Source organism: Cynoglossus semilaevis, chromosome 18, assembly GCF_000523025.1.
Source record: "Cynoglossus semilaevis isolate Cse_v1.0 chromosome 18, Cse_v1.0, whole genome shotgun sequence".
NCBI classification, from domain to species: domain Eukaryota; kingdom Metazoa; phylum Chordata; class Actinopteri; order Pleuronectiformes; family Cynoglossidae; genus Cynoglossus; species Cynoglossus semilaevis.
In genome coordinates, this window is record NC_024324.1 from 6245165 (window position 1) to 6260854 (window position 15690).

The 15690-nt window shown below is 38.6% G+C and overlaps 3 protein-coding genes across 13 annotated transcripts in view; 2 read left to right on the top strand and 1 right to left on the bottom strand.

The window, feature by feature from the left end:
• The window catches only part of LOC103394152 (teashirt homolog 1-like), a 232999-nt gene that overhangs the window by 208682 nt on the left and 8627 nt on the right, over nucleotides 1–15690 (top strand). For all 5 annotated transcript variants that reach the window (XR_003052710.1, XM_008331328.3, XM_025065276.1 and 2 more), the window contains 3 exons: nucleotides 10351–10465; nucleotides 12303–12482; nucleotides 13832–14033. The gene's annotated coding sequence lies outside the window, so the exon portion shown is untranslated. The remainder of the gene's footprint in view (nucleotides 1–10350; nucleotides 10466–12302; nucleotides 12483–13831; nucleotides 14034–15690) is intronic.
• LOC103394171 (relaxin-3 receptor 1-like) lies at nucleotides 329–6861 on the top strand. Of its 2 annotated transcripts, XM_025065279.1 has the most exons (3): nucleotides 329–470; nucleotides 521–1703; nucleotides 2684–6861. In XM_025065279.1, the coding sequence occupies exon 3, from the start codon at nucleotides 2811–2813 to the stop codon at nucleotides 4014–4016; it is 1206 nt and encodes a 401-aa protein (XP_024921047.1). In that variant the 5' UTR covers nucleotides 329–470; nucleotides 521–1703; nucleotides 2684–2810; the 3' UTR covers nucleotides 4017–6861. The 2 variants fall into 2 exon arrangements, with proteins under 2 accessions (XP_024921047.1, XP_024921046.1); XM_025065278.1 differs by having other exon boundaries at nucleotides 364–1703.
• Nucleotides 9877–15690, bottom strand: part of LOC103394170 (ras/Rap GTPase-activating protein SynGAP-like) — a 26105-nt gene continuing 20291 nt past the window's right edge. For 5 of the 6 annotated variants that reach the window (XM_025065275.1, XM_025065272.1, XM_025065274.1 and 2 more), the window contains 5 exons: nucleotides 14184–14789; nucleotides 13854–14015; nucleotides 12250–12461; nucleotides 11596–11668; nucleotides 9877–10098 (listed from right to left, as the gene is read on the bottom strand). In XM_025065275.1, coding sequence (XP_024921043.1) covers nucleotides 10060–10098; nucleotides 11596–11668; nucleotides 12250–12461; nucleotides 13854–14015; nucleotides 14184–14789 — 1092 coding nt within the window. In that variant the 3' untranslated portion in view covers nucleotides 9877–10059. The remainder of the gene's footprint in view (nucleotides 10099–11595; nucleotides 11669–12249; nucleotides 12462–13853; nucleotides 14016–14183; nucleotides 14790–15690) is intronic. The other variant, XM_025065273.1, reaches the window with a different exon arrangement.

Sequence of the window (15690 nt, forward strand, 5' to 3'; positions counted from 1 at the left end):
ATATCTTTAACTGTATATTTCTATTTCTTTGGCTAAGTATACGTTTGCAAGGCTTTATTGTCACAGTATTTTACTGCACATGGATAGTATCGCAACCCTGTAATGACGTCTATTGTTGTTGTGGACATTATTCATCGGTAGAGGGCTCAGTTTGACAGAATATGCCTGAAGCCCATTCGAGCTACCCATCTCAACCAGCAAAAATGTAGCTTTCCCAGTCAGACAGAGGGTGGCGACAAAACCGTAGTCATCCTAGTGATATTCCAGCAGGCAATCTGTACCTTTCTGCACTCATCATATATACAGTATATATANCTTAATTATCCTGCTATATCATTAAGTGCTAATATATGAGCTGCTAAATGTGTTTTAATATACTATCCAATAGTTTGGGATTGAAGAAATATTGTGTTTGTGTGCAAGTCCACAACCTTTGTATTTACTGTATTGATTATTTAAGAGCATTTTTGGTTTTATTACTGAAAACGTTGCAGGTGTGTGGCATTTGTGTGAGTGAGAGAGATGGTGAAGATGTAAATCCTCCGGCAGCACAATATTTTCTCCAGTTAGTCTGTGTAGATGGCTCGATTCTGACAGGGTGTCATTAATCATGCTCTCCGCGCTTCCGCTGATCCCAGGCTTATTTAATTTAGTCATTGGCTGTTGATGATCTTTCCACTATCAGTGATTTATAATGAAGAGAATGGTGCTCAGCTACACAACAGATGTAAACAGAAAAACTGCCCTTGCAGTGCTTTTGTTTTCTTTAAAAGTTTTGTCATTGTTGTTCCTAGACTGTAATGTTATGGTGAAGTTACTGTAGGAGCAGTGTGTTAAAAAACTCTTCAGTCAATCACTGTGGACACTTGGACCATGTACTTTCTGAAGTTGGTGTTTAAGCGTTAGGAGATGCAACCACAGAGAATAAGTAAACACAAACTGGATCAAGTGCCGTATTTAAAAAAGTAAAAATACCAAATGCTCTTCCTGCACTTTAAGTTATTTATTTCAAACCCTAAGACTTTTTAACTATTAGAACCTACTCTCACGTGTCAGGTTTTGGTGAAAGCAGGTTCAGGTGCTGACCTGTTACTTAGACGTTTTTGAAGAAATGGACATATTTCAAGATCAATATAAAGAACAAAACTGCTAATTTGCATAGCAGAGACAAGATAGTGCTTCAGCCCCTAAAAGCATTGTTACTTTTAGGGGCTGAAGCAATGATAGAACAGTGGGTAAAAACCAACAATACTGGAGGAAAAGTTTTTTTTTTAACATTGAAAACTGTTTTTAATGAAAAGTAAAATTCTCTCATTTGTAGCATGACTCAAATTCTCTCATTAAAACATTAGTAACAAGGGTAGAATAAAGACATTTTCCATTAAATATTAAATGTCCAAACTTCAAATATAACTTTTCGCCAGTATTTCCCTTTTTTATGTGGAGTTTTATTTCGTACGTACATTTAATTAACTTCATGAGTCATTTCAAACTAATGAGCTGGCAAAGACAATGTCTAATCCAAATATACGGAGATATTAGGACAGGGTGGAGCATGGAAACAGGGCGGGTGTCTTCTACATATTCACGTCGTTATCACCGCCGCCTTAAAGGTAATTTGTCTCGTGAAGCGCAGCTGGAGGCCAGAAGAAGAGCGATTTATGGAACGAAGAATTGCCTTTCCGTTTTCACCACACATTCAGGTAAATGTTGTTTCTACGTATAAATATGTATTTATTAATTTGTGAAAATGTGTTCAGTAAATGTAGTCATTTTGTCAGGCACAGATTAGTCACATTATGTGCAATACAGAAATGGACATCTTTGCTAATGTGTATATGTTTTGCTGTAGTTATGATTAGACCACGAGTATCTAAAAAAAAAAATACCTGAAGTAAATCTAAGACATCCCGTTTTTGGCACAATTCTCCAAAATGTTGTGTATTTTGGTTTTTCATGTATTTTATCATCAAAAAACATGAAGCGAGCAAGAATCTGTTAATTTTAAAACAGTGATTCCCACTGAACTTTTTACTTACAAGTGTAAGTAAAAAGAAAGTGATAAAATATTAAATGAAATTAATGTTTGACACATTAAATTGAAATAAGAAAAAAAGAATTCAGCCAGAAATAGAGCAAAGTTGTCCAACTATATTTACATGAGGTGTTAAGCCAGAGGAACACGAACGTTAGTTCAAACTGATAAAAAAAAGTTGTTGACTTATAGGTAAAACCAACCATACAATAAGACCAAGAAAAACCACTAAAGAAAAGCCCAAAATTGGTCAAACTATATATAAAAAGAATGTAATGTAAATCTAAAAGTAGCAAAAGGATAAAGATAAACACCTAAAAATTAGATAGTATATTTACACTTATAAATGAAAACTCATTCTAAATCAGTAAATCTTTAACTATTAGACCAGCCAAAAATATTTTGAAAAAGAAAAATATTTATATAATCTTACATTAAACATTGTAGAATTCAAAATGCTGCCTCTTTGAACATGCAGATTTACATTTATCCACTAATTTTGTATTTGTTTCAGAATTCAAATTTGATTATCTAACTCTGTGGGTAACACTTAAGCCTAATTTGTTTATCTGTCATGACTAATCCACTTATTTTCTCATAAGATGTAGCAGCTATTATATAATAATAATTTCCTCCTCCTCCTTTCAGGGATAGATGACCGTCAGCTCCTTAACAGACATCCAGAGGGTTTTTTTTGTGCTTCACTGACACAAGAAGGAGAAGAAGAAAGACTCGTATTTAAACTAATTTCTTCAACAGACTGGTAGAAAAAAAAATGTCAACAATTGACTTTAAGAGACTTGAGTTGTTTAGCAGCATCTTGAGCAGCTGCAGTGGATCCTGTAATCACTCCCATCTTTTCCACAACACCAGCACAGGGTGGCTGGTGAGCGAGATCCTGGATGACGGATCTCCCTGGCTGCGGGTGCTTATCTCTGTGGTCTACTTCATTGTGGCTACAGCAGGCGTGTTGAGTAACCTGTTAGTGATGTTCCTTCTTTATTCAACTCGCACCATCACCACAGGCACCATCAATTTCTTTGTGTTCAACCTGGCTCTGGCCCACCTGCTCTTCTCCCTGGCCCTACCATTTTGGGCTGTGGAGATTGCACTGGACTACAGCTGGCCATTCAGCCTGGCCACGTGCAAGGCTGTTTCCTTGCTCACGGGGCTGAACGTCTTTGCGAGCTGCTTCTTTCTAACTGCTATGAGTTTGACACGCTACTGCTATGTGGCGACCGCTCTCAAACCCAGCGCCTCTCTGTGCAGCATGTCTTGCACTTCGCCCGTGGTCACTGTATTCATCTGGGCCGGAGCTCTCGTAGCAGCCACTCCACGTGCTGTCTTTGCAGAGCTAGGCCTGGTGGGCATCGGTAATGACACAGCCTGCCTGCTCCGATTCCCAGACGGTACAGCCTGGCTTGGTATAAACCAGCTTCTGCGCATGGTGCTGGGGTTCCTGTTGCCCTACACCATCATAATCATCTCCTACTTGCTGTTGTTGCGCTTCCTATGTCGCCACAAGCTGAAAGGCAGCAATTCTAGGCGAAAAGCTGATGTTTCCAAATCTGTGGCAGTAGTCGTTCTTTCATTCTGCATCTGCTGGTTTCCCTGCAATGTTCTCACACTCTGGGGTGTCCTGATTCACCTGGACATTGTTGAAATCAGCCCCTCCTTCTATTCAGCCCAGACTTACTTTTTCCCTCTGGCCAACTGTTTAGCCTTCACCAGCAGCTGCTTTAACCCTGTCATTTACTGCCTGATTAGAAAAGAATATCGCTTGGCTCTTCATAATGTGTTGGTCAAGTTGAGTCTGGCCATTACATCCAAGATGCCCTATTATTTCCACACCAGGGGAGGGTCAGCACAGTCTGGGCAAATGGCTGTTCCTCTCAACAACATGTACAGTCAGACAACTCCATCTGACACCAAAAAATTTGAACCACTGACAGCACTGCCCACTGCAGTGTCCAACTTGTAAATGAAATCTCAATCAAAGTCTTTACTCCACACTACTGTAAAAAAAATCTCAGCTGAGGTTTTGGTCTTCAACATGCTTTAACATGCACTGCAGAAGACAATCTCATAATGATTGATAATAAGTTCTCACTCTGAGATACTTGATGTCAATTCATTACTTATTCAGCACATACAGTGGTGGCTTTAGACTTGGCAGAAAAACATCTATGACTTTGACATTTTCACTGTCTGCTTTTCCAACATCTACTCTATGCTTCAGTGAGTTCTTGTGATTTCCATTTTTTACATAATGTAATGGAGGTATGTTCCGATGCCCATTACAGTATGTACATCATTCAAACACTCGCCGATCCAGTTACCCAATGCTCTGTAACTGCTTTTCACCACAACCAGCTGTTAGCCTGTGTTGTGTTTTCCTTTGGTTCAGTGTCTGATTGACCTCAGGGTAGTTTATTTAAGTAGGAGGTCAACAATGTACAGAGGACTTTTATCACCAGGCATAATGTAGCAGTTAGCACGCCTGCCTCAGAAGCAGAGCCCTGGGTTTGATTCCCAGAGGAACCACATACGCGGCGCCTTCAAGGGGCAGCCTTTCCCATGTGTGGAATCAATACAGTTAAAATTATTATTATTTAGATAGAAACAAGACTTACTGTAAGATTTGTTCTGTTTATGTGACAGTTTATTTACTGGGAAGCAGAAGAAAGTGTTTTAATTTAACTGTTTTTTTTCATGTTATTTGTTATAATTAAGTAAATGTATAAATCTGTTTTATTATGTAAATCTGTGTACATAATTCTTCACACTCTGTAACATGTATTACTGCTATACTGTAGGTCAGGATTGTGATTACAGTAGTTATATGATGTAAAACAAATGTTAAAAAGAGAAAAGTCTGAACTGTCGAAATGATTACAACATTATTTATGTTGTTCTTGTCATTTGTAGAAATTTGTAGTTCTCTTTTTTCGCCACAAGATGGTGTTGATGTTCCATCAGCTGTGGGCTTAAGTGCCCCTCCTAGTGACTAATATTTGTTTAATACTTTATTCCCTTAAGGGTGTTTTTTTTTCTAATACTGTGGTTTTATTGGAGTACAGCATCACAAGTAAACCAAGTGTTCTTGGGGTGTTGTTCCCAACAAAACTGGAAAACTGCAGTACAAGAAAAAAAAAACTGAGCCACATTAAAAACAACACTCTAGTATCCCTGTAGTTCAACACTAACAATACAGCATGTGTCTAGCAGGTAAGTAAAAGGAAAAAGAGTCTTTAATTAGGGATTTATTAATTTATTGAAATCACTCGGAAAAAAATCACCTGAAAAATGATTACATTCCCTTTGTTCAAACGAAACAAATCATATCAATCAAGTACAATAATAATTATAATAATAATAATGATTACAAGCGCAATCATACCTACCATAAGTACAATAGAAAAGAAAACAACCAACGTTTAACGTCCACCATACAACATCAGGGAACTAGGAGGCTATGGCTTATCCAGGGGGCATGGCTTAGTTCAAAACAAATGTCAAGTAAGGTATTACATCCAGTAGGCCTAATTCAAGTCAGAACCCCCACCATCTATGTGTAGTCCCCATACAGTAGATCATTTGTGCAGAATAATAGCTGCCAAGAAACCAACTTTTTTTTTTTCAAATTAATTTTCTTAAATGCTATACATCCATTGAGTAAACATAAATACAGTGTTGTTTATAATCTGTTTAAAAATATACAGGATATCATATGTCATTTATTAGGTCCTGCTTTAGCTGCAGCAAAGCGGCAGGTCTTTCTCTCCCTCGTGTCAATATATTCTTGGACATCCATTACACTCTCATGCTTCTGTAAACATTAAACATTTTTTAAATTAAATGTTTAACTACAGTGGGGTATTTGACATTTAGTTCAATTGGTGCCAAGCAACAAATGATAATAAGTTTAATAGTTACTCAAAAGGAAATAATATCGTAGCTTTCTTTGGGCACAAACTCCACATTCCTTTGTACTTTTTAAGTGCTTTAATACTCCCTCGCTTGTTAAGATTTTGTGCAGATATTAAAAAAAGGTTTTGTTCTGTCAAACACCTGAGAGTATGGCGAATAACTGGAGCACTATCCTGTATCCCGTATTTTAAAAGCTTTTAAAATGAATGGTAACGGCACTTGAATCCAGTTGTGATCAGGACATATGTTACACCATGTCCCATGATAACAAACGTTTCTTAAAGGAACATTTTAAAAAAGAAATAATAATAGCAATGAACAAACAGCCAAAATTTATTTTTCATCTTGATATGTGTCAATAATATATTTGTGTCCTCCACTTGTTGTAGTACCAAATTGATGAGAAACATACATAAGAGTTATACATAACCATGTGGTTCCAAAAATGAAACTGTGCAAGTAGAACAAAAGTGCTTTAGTGATTGTGATGCATCTCTGTATGGATTGAGGTGCATGTTTGTAAATCAACATGTACAGAGTTACAGGGTTACAGACCTCTGTAAAAAATTATGATTTTAATCGTGTCAGGGTCCTAGTGGGCGAAGAAGATCTGAAACAAGAGACTCAGAATATAAACTCAGCTTTTACAATGGTCTGTTACAGTACAGAATTCCAAATGAATTAAATGAAATAATGATTTGAAGAATTTGTTCTATTGAAGCAATGGTTCCCATTCTTTAATACAATCTATAGTCTATTTATAAAAGTTGAGTTTTGAAGCAGTGACTCTAAATGTGTTAACATGGACGGAGGGGCAACAACAGTAGTTGTATCAACCAGGTGAGCGCTGTAAAAAGGATCAGGAACCAGTTTTTAGTGGATATGAACTATAAAGGTCAAATGGACAAAAAAAAACTACTTCTCCCTTAAACCTCCTGTTTATACGGAACTATAAAGGTCAAAAGGACAAAAAAAACTTCTCCCTTAAACCTCCTGTTTATACAGAGTTGAATGTTAATCCAATGAAGCACTTTTCTTGTATTTCTACAGTTTTATTTTTGAAACCAGGGTTTGCACTTTAATTTATATAGAGGTTTATTGTTTTTTTCATGTTGAATAAATCATTCTCTGTTTGTGGTATAAAGCATAAGGATCCTTAGATACAGCAGAAGTGAGATGAGGGCGTGATTTCAGAGGTAGCACACTGTACCACTGCAGCTAATACAGACAAGTTTCAGTACTATAATATGAGCAGAACATACTTCACCACTTTTTAAAGAATTTTAAAAACACCTTTTTTCTTAGTTTGTGGATTGCAGCTTCTCGGAAATAAATGAAATTATAAGTGCATTATAACATTTCATTAGCTGTATTGCAATGCAGGCCCGATAAATAAAACACACATCTGAGGAAAACAAAAATAAAGATAGAAATGACTTAAAACTGCAATCCAGTATTGAATCAAAGCACCACTGTGGGCTTGGGTAAATATGTTTAAAGAATTCAGAATGCTGTTTCATCATCTGAAACAGAGGTGAGGCATGTTATTCTGCTCCCATCCCATGAACGTACTCACGTCTTGGCACTGTAGTTTCTGGATTGCAGCATTAAGATATATTTAATATATATATTTATATATTGTATTAAGAATTAGATTTTTACCACATGTTCAACATGCCAATAGGCCTACCCTTGATTTGAGTACATTGTACATATAAGAATAGGTATACATTGAGCATATTTACATATCTGGTAACATAAACGTATAGTTTTTAATTTATCTGTATGTATCTGAACAGAAAAATGTCTAAAATGTTTTAAAGGCAGGAAGTTAAGATAACTTAAGTTAACTTATATCAACCATGAAATCCATTATATAAATGAATCTGACTAGAGTTAACCAACACACTGCTTATTAATTCATCACCTGACTACAAAAAAGAACATTTAATGTACAATGTTTACAAGGTTGTTGTTTTTTTTGTTTGTTGTTATCTTTTTAACGGCATTATTATTTTGGGCCTCAGTGGCACAGACTGTAAGGCAGTCAAATCCTATGCACATACACTACATCGTGTTGTTGTGTCTTCACCGTCACCCTCTTCTTCAATTCCATGTTGTTAAAATGCAAAAGGCTTAATGTCGCCCTCTTGTGGAAGAGTCAGCGAGTTGGACTTTTTAGAAAAGTGTGGTTTCTCACTAGAAAGTCGTGTCAAAAGTAATTTTTTTTTTACATTAGAAGATCTGACTTGACTTGTCCTCAGATTTTAAAAGCACATGCAAAGCTGTTGCACACTGATGCTTCAGAAAAAAAAAACAGATGAGTAACTCACTACTTTGACATATTACCATGTGTTTCCAGTTGCGCGTTGTGTTTAAAGGCATAAATATTTAAAATGTATTTATTTACCAACACTTTGAAAAACCATTCCCGCAGAGCGTTGTAAAATGAAGATAAAAACAAATGCTGAAAAAAGCATCAAGGTTTTGATCAAAGTGTGTAGCAACATGTCTGTGTAGGTTTTCAGCCATCTAGGTCACTTTTATCTGAAGTAGTTGAGTGGAGGCTTGGTTCTGTCTTGGTTCTCTGAACATGTTTCACCCCCCATCCCAGAGGCTTCTCAGTTCTTCAGTTTGTCTTTAGGAAACCAAGACAGTCCAGTCGGCCTGAACTTAACTTCTTCATACTTTGATTTAATTACACCCTGTTTACATGATTAGTTCAGAGGCTTTTGTAGTTCACTGTTTAAGGAACTTTGTTTGGAGGATTTAGTAAAAAAGTGATTGTGCAAGAGTAAAATTGTTGTAAGAACTTTCAGAAAAATGGCTTTGTAGGTTGTTTTTTTTTCTGCACACTGCCTAGTCAAAAAAGTACCTGATACCAGTGATGACATGTTTAAGTTCAATTCTCTCTAGATAACCGTGTCAGCTTACTTATCTGTGTAGAGAAGCATATTTATTTTCACTTCTCAGTCTTTTAATTTACTTGAATTGATTTCCATCGTACAGCAGATTGGTTAGAGTAAGAACTGTCCAAGGTAAATAAAAAGAATTGTAATTATTATCTTACTCAATTTAAATATTCAAGTCAAACTAAATCAACAGCAGAAGTCAGGAAGAACTTGACTTCCTGAAGAGGAAGAGAAAGAAAAATCAATTAGCAATGAGGCTACTAAGACATTACAGTAATTTGTTAGAGAGAAGTGAGGATTGGACTCAAGGAGTAATGGAACATGTCTTTTGATTGTCTGATTAGTTGATGTTTGTCTAATTTACAGAACATTTCGTGCAGAATGTTTCTATCCTAACCACTGTATCAATGTAAGTGAATGGCAATACGCGGATAAATTGTATATTTATCATGTAGCCACTCAGAGAGCATAAATTTGGATTTTGGAAAAATTCTTATCTCGGGCAAATGCAGACTAACAAAAAACAAGCATGTGACCTTTTTTGACCGGGCAGTGTAGAGCGATGTGTAGAGTGAGATGGCATCTGAGGAAATCATTTAAATAAATGTGAGACCTTAAATATACCACTACCACCTCTTTCAGTAAAAATGTCTTAGCAGTTACAGGTTTGTTCTAAACGTAACAGTAATGTACAGTTTAAAAACTGTGTCGCTGCCACAGGCCTCACTGTAGGAGGGAACATTGTGCTTGTTTAAAGCCGCTTCTACTGTACATTCTATATGTAGCTTCTGGAGCGAGAAGCGACTGTGCTCTGTGTCGTAGGGTGAAATAAAACTGTAATATCCTCACATGTATTCTCACCTTTTTGGATTTAATTAGGTTCGTTAGATATTGCCGTTGTTGTGGCATTGGCTTCTATCTCTGTCCACGTGTGCAGAGCTTATCTACACACACTGGTACGCACTCAAAACTGATTGTCATGTTCTGGTACAGGCAAAGTTTGAATATGTGCAATTTTATTTTCTTGTTTGTTTGGTTTTTTTGTTTGTTTTAATATAAACAAAATTGTGGGATGAAGCCTCCGGTGGTCCTGCTTGATCAACTGTTGCCTTTTCTTGGGGGTGAATCAGTTCTCTTTGTTCAAACGGCCATCATTAACTCTGCTCACTGTCGAATCCACAGTCAGGATCCGGGGTGGCCACCGTAGCCCTGGTTGATAGACTGTAGAGAGAGAAAACACATCAAGTTGTTATTTATCTCCATAAACAGCTCTATGCAGTGCAGGTCTGATGTTCAGACATTTTTGGATTTAATTTGTGTTTGTCAGTGAGAGCTAGTAGGAGGATGTTAAACTGCTCTTATTTCTGGGGCATAAGAAGCCTGTGTGCTAATAGCTGAGCACAAAGAATCAGAACCACGAGCCTGACTGAGTCTGATGGTATTTCACCATTTTATTGTTATTTTTTTTGGCAGGGAATCCAGCAGAGACTCCAGGGAAGTCGCTCTTCCAGGCTAATAATATCCCAGCGTGCAAAAAAGAGCCCCGACCTCAAATTTCAGTTGTTGTGCAAAGCTTCAGTCAGCCAAGGTAAGTCTACTTTTACTTTAGATTCACAGGTGCTATATGTACATCTTTCTATGTGGTAGAAGTAATGAACTGAGGAACTGGCTTACAAAAAGCAAGTGCTCCTTTATTGGAAAATGTAAATGTCTTTTGACTTCTCTATTGTCAGTATACAAATTCATCCTGCCTGCTCTCTACAGACTGCAGATCTCTGTAAAAGTGTGGGACAAATTAGGAATATCATCTGGTTTCATAAATGTACTCTGTGCCACTGACTGTTGGCAGTTCAACATTTTTATACATCAAGAATGGGCAGAAATGTCAGTTGAAAACTGAAACTGCTGCTTTTCTCTTTTCGTGAAGAATGAAAAGAAAAGACAATGTAAAGCTGCAGTTGTAACCATTTAAAGAGTGTGTGGCAGGATGAAAATCCAATTTAGTTTATGATTAATAAACAGAGTAACTTTAGTCATTGAAGGCACTGATGGCCACAGAAAAGTTCAAAGTGGATTACCAAATTAGAGACTTTACTTATAATTGGGTTTTTAAAGAAGTGCACCAGCTTCTCTGGAAATTGTATTTGCTTCTTTATTTGGTTTTGATGCTTTGACGGTCGTTAAGTCGTTCTGACTTTGGTGATGTGCTGCAAAGAAGGTTAGAGTGAATTTTCAAGGACAGCACATGTTGTTTCTTCTGTCATTTAGCTTTAAACATCACACACACTCACACACACACACACACCCTCTTACGGAATCCAGCCCACACTGTGCATTTACAAGGCTGAGCCCTGAGGAAGTGCTGTGATGTTGTCTATGACTCACTGATGATGTCTCCAAAATGATGGATGATAGCTCTGGTGTAATTATAACCTTTGGGTTCAATGCTCTTACGGAGTACCTATAGCTGAAGATGTAGTATTGCTGATGAATGCTGATCAGTATTGTGTTCTGCCTCTTTAAATAGAACACGTCGTATAGGACATAGACATGGTTTGAAAGGATGGGAGAAGTCGGAGTGCACGGAAACTGCAAGCGTTTCCTCCGCACTGACTTTGGATGATGCTCTGGATATGATGTAAGAATGATGCAAACTCTTTTAGGACATGACTGTTTTGGCGGATAGAGATGATAAAAGATGTAGACACAGGCACAAACCTGGTCTGTGAGGATTCGAGGCTTAATATCAGGAATGGCACCCCCTCTCAGCTCATCTTCCACAGCCATGAGTCTGACAACAGGGAAAATAGAGAGAAACATACCGGTTGATAAAATAGAATGGTGAAGCCGGTTTGGTCTTTATAATTGACTGTAAGATTATGAAGGCCATATGATGATATTAAGGGTTTGGTGTGGTGTGGTGCTGCTTGCACTCATATATCCTCAGAGCATCCTGAAGCTGAACTTCAGCTGGCTTCAAAGAGTTCAGCTCAGAGGTTGCAGCTGTCAGCTTGTGAAACCTTGTTTTGTGCATGAAAGTGAAGTGAAAAGCCGTCTTAGCTGAATTTGGACAAAACTGTATTTATTATTGACTATTTGTTTATTCATCAATCAAGAAAAAACTTACAAACTTTAATTGAACCCTATGACCTTGTGTCAGCTCCATGAGCTCTAAATGTGGAGCTGTGATTAAAAACCAGTCATGTTTTTCTTTGTCTTCCTGGTTTGTGTAATTTATTATACTTAGCACAAATACATGCATACAAACAGTTTCCAAAGCAAACTCCCATTTAACAGTCTTACACTTGTATATAAAACAGTTCTGTGGGTTCTTGTACTTGCCCAGACCAGTCCAGCCACAGGACTAATCACCTGTTGATGATGCCTTTGATTTGTGAGTCCTTTTCCACCTGTTGCTGTTTCAGGCGTCGCTCGCTGTCCTCCAGCCGGTTCTGGTACTGCTGCAGGATCTTGCTGGTCTGCTGCTCCTGGGACATAAGTCTCTGCTCGTACTCCTCCAGCTTTCTGTGCGACATCTTCAGCCGCTCTTTCAGTGAATGGATCTCCTCTTCGTATTCCTTCACCTGAAAGACGTGGAGAGCAAGGTGAGTTCTGTTTCACTTTGAAGTTGTGTGTCAACTAGCTGAAACACGATATATACATGAATACATGCAGGAGTGTAGGAGTCATCGGCCATAGACTACATGCACCACTATCTAATTCATATCTGCTTCTCTTTAAACAGTATACATTATGATAGATCTGTGCCTGCAAATGATTGCATTTCATTATGGCACATTTGAAATAGGCAAGTAGATCTGAGTCTTAGTGGTGCTTTGGCCCAGAGGCAATGTCTCTGTCATTGGTGTGGAACCCCCGGGTTCACCTCCTGGGCAAGATCGAATCCCGGTTAGGGCAGTTAATACCTTCCAGTGGACTCACCACCCGCAGGAAGGTTTGGGGGGTTGGTACGGTGCAATGTGATTTGGGTGGCGACCCCGCGACCTGGTAACGGATAAGCGGATGAATCTGAGTCTTCATGTTTTAGGATCCATCCATCTTCATCCGCTTATCCATTACCGGGTCGCGGGGGCCGCAGTCGCCACCCAAATCACATAGCACCGTACCAACCCCCCAAACCTTCCTGCGGGTGGTGAGTCCACTGAAAAGTATTAACCACCCTAACCGGGATTCGAACTTGCGCAGGAGGTGAACCCTGAGGTTCCACACCAAAGACAGAGACATTGCCTCTAGGCCAAAGCGCCACATGTTTTAGGATAGAATTAGTTAAAGGTTTTAATGATTTCTAAGATGATTTTCTAATTCGAAGGCAGATTTGAAAACATTGTCATTTTAACAATATAAATCACAGGTTTTTATGCACAGCAAACTAATTTGATTTAACGTTTTAAAGTGGCAGAAAGTCATTTTCAGCTAGCCTAATTTGGCTAGTTGATCCATCCTGCAATTTTCTATAATTCGAGGTAATTCTACCCCAACTGTTCAGAATTGTTGGACATTTTTATTATCTCATTAACTAGGCTAAAGATGAAGTGGGACAGAAAGTAATTTTAAAATTTTAAAGCAAAAATCTAGTTTGCTAGGGTTTGCCATAATTAGGCTGTGTTGTGACATCAAAAGTGTACAGTCACACAGGTCACTGGAACCTCAGTGCTATTATACTCGCAAAAGCAACATAGTCACAACTTGTATTATGAAACAATAATGCAGTTAAACAAAAAAAGAACTTAAACCAAAATGTTTCTTTCCAGCATGTGGGTGTGTATTTAATGATAAAATACAGATTTTCAGAGAAGCAAGAAGCACGTTTTCAGAACAATGAACAGTTTAATCAATGCCTCATTATGTCTCCACTGTAGCTCCAAATATTTATAGCTATTGAAGTCACAGAAATACATCCTCTCAGTGTTGCCTTTCTGACATACTGTTACAGGAAAAGCAGTGGAAGTGCTAACCCTCTCTAATCGTGACTCATCCATGCTCTTGGAGTACTCCTTCAGCTGACCCTCACGGTCCGGCCGCAGGCTCTCGATGTCTGCAGAGAGGTGTGGCATGTTTGACACCCAGGCCACCGTCCTTTCGTTGAGGGCCGTCGTGGTCAAGTTGGACTGAGAACCCTGAGAAGGACAAGTGATGTAAGTCATTACATGAACTCCTACTTTTGTTTATGTCCTTGAAATGGAAGTGAGTGTCCCTGAAGTAATGGGTATTTCCTCTCATGTTATGTCATGTGAGCCGATGCAGTAAAAAGCAAACCTGTCTTTAAATAGAAGGTTTGGGCTCACCTGCTTGTTGCTAACTGGTTTGAGCAGATGCTGCTGTGGAGGCTGCAGCTGGGCCTGAGCTTTCTTGGTGCTCTTTGTTGGGGTGTCTGTGGACTCCTCTGCAGCAGCTGATGGAGCTTGGTTCTCTTTGGCAGAGCTGGTCTGGTACGGAAGCCCAGGAGCTGGACTGTCTGTCACTGACAGTTGTGTGTCTTGCTGCTGCTGCTGCTGGTGTGCTTGTTGTTGTTGTTGTTGTTGTAGTTGTTGTTGTAGCTGCTGATGATGCTGCTGCTGCTGCTGTTGTTGTTGCTGCTGCTGTAGCTGCTGCTGATGCTGCTGATGCTGCTGATGTTGCTGTTGAGTTTGACGTTGTTTTGGCTGACTGACACTGAAACTGGCGTCAGAGGAGTTAAGGAGGAGGTTTCTGCTCTGAGGGCGAACTTTTGGGGGCGTCGCAGTAGCAGGGGTGTTAATGGACCTCTGGGATTTCAGGTGTGCTGCGGCAGCCATTGATGACTGACGAACAGGATGAACTGTAGTTGGAGGTGTGGCCAGAGAGGCAGGGGTTCCTGTGCCAGTGGCTGTTTGGGACGTGACTCCCATCATGTGCTGCTGCTGCAGGGATTCCTAACAGGAAATAGGAGATAGTGTTGACGTGGTCTGGACAGACTTTAGAGAAACATAGATTTTAGAAGTTGGTAAAATAAATTGCTTGAATATGTTTTTAAAAGCCCCTTATAAGATACTTTTACCATTTAATATAGTTATGGAAATGAATTGATTTCTTTAGAAATGATTTCTAAAGCCACTGGTGTTTGATATGGAGCCTTACAAATTTGAAATGCTGAGACACATTTAAGATTTATTATCTTAATGCCTCCAACCTGGATATGTTACTGAGTCCATCTGTATTATTAAAGCAAGGAGGATTGGGGGGTGTTGTGATGGTTGTTCCATTTAGGCCCACGCAGCAGCAGCAGATTAGCTTTGAGGCTGTGTGACAGATTCATTAAAAATGGTAATTTAACAAGGATATGATGAAATAAACTTCGGTGTTGTAGGACACTGGCTCACAACCTTACAAATTAGATGATGGTTTCATCACCAACTAATTAACATAATACCTGATCAGGCTAACACTGAATTGGAATCCATAGGAAATGCTTTTTTCTGCTCTGCTGACTAAAACCTTTCCTTCAGTCCTGTTGAATCAAGGCTCTACGCTGTGATAGTTGTTGAGCATCCTTCAGAGTGAAGGTAAAGGAATTATCTGCCTCTTGTGTGTTGTCTGCAGCATTAGAAGTATCACTCAGCAGTGCCCTTCTATTACTCCTAGATTATCATCTTATCCTCAGTGGAGGAAAATCTTCTACAGACAGAATAAAAAGTCTTAAAATGTAGGATAAAATACAATTTGAAATTGTTGCATATATTTTATTTAGAGACATTTGTAGGTATGGGTGGATAAATACATAGATAGATAGGCACATAGATAGATAGATAGATAGATAGGCAGATAGATAGATAG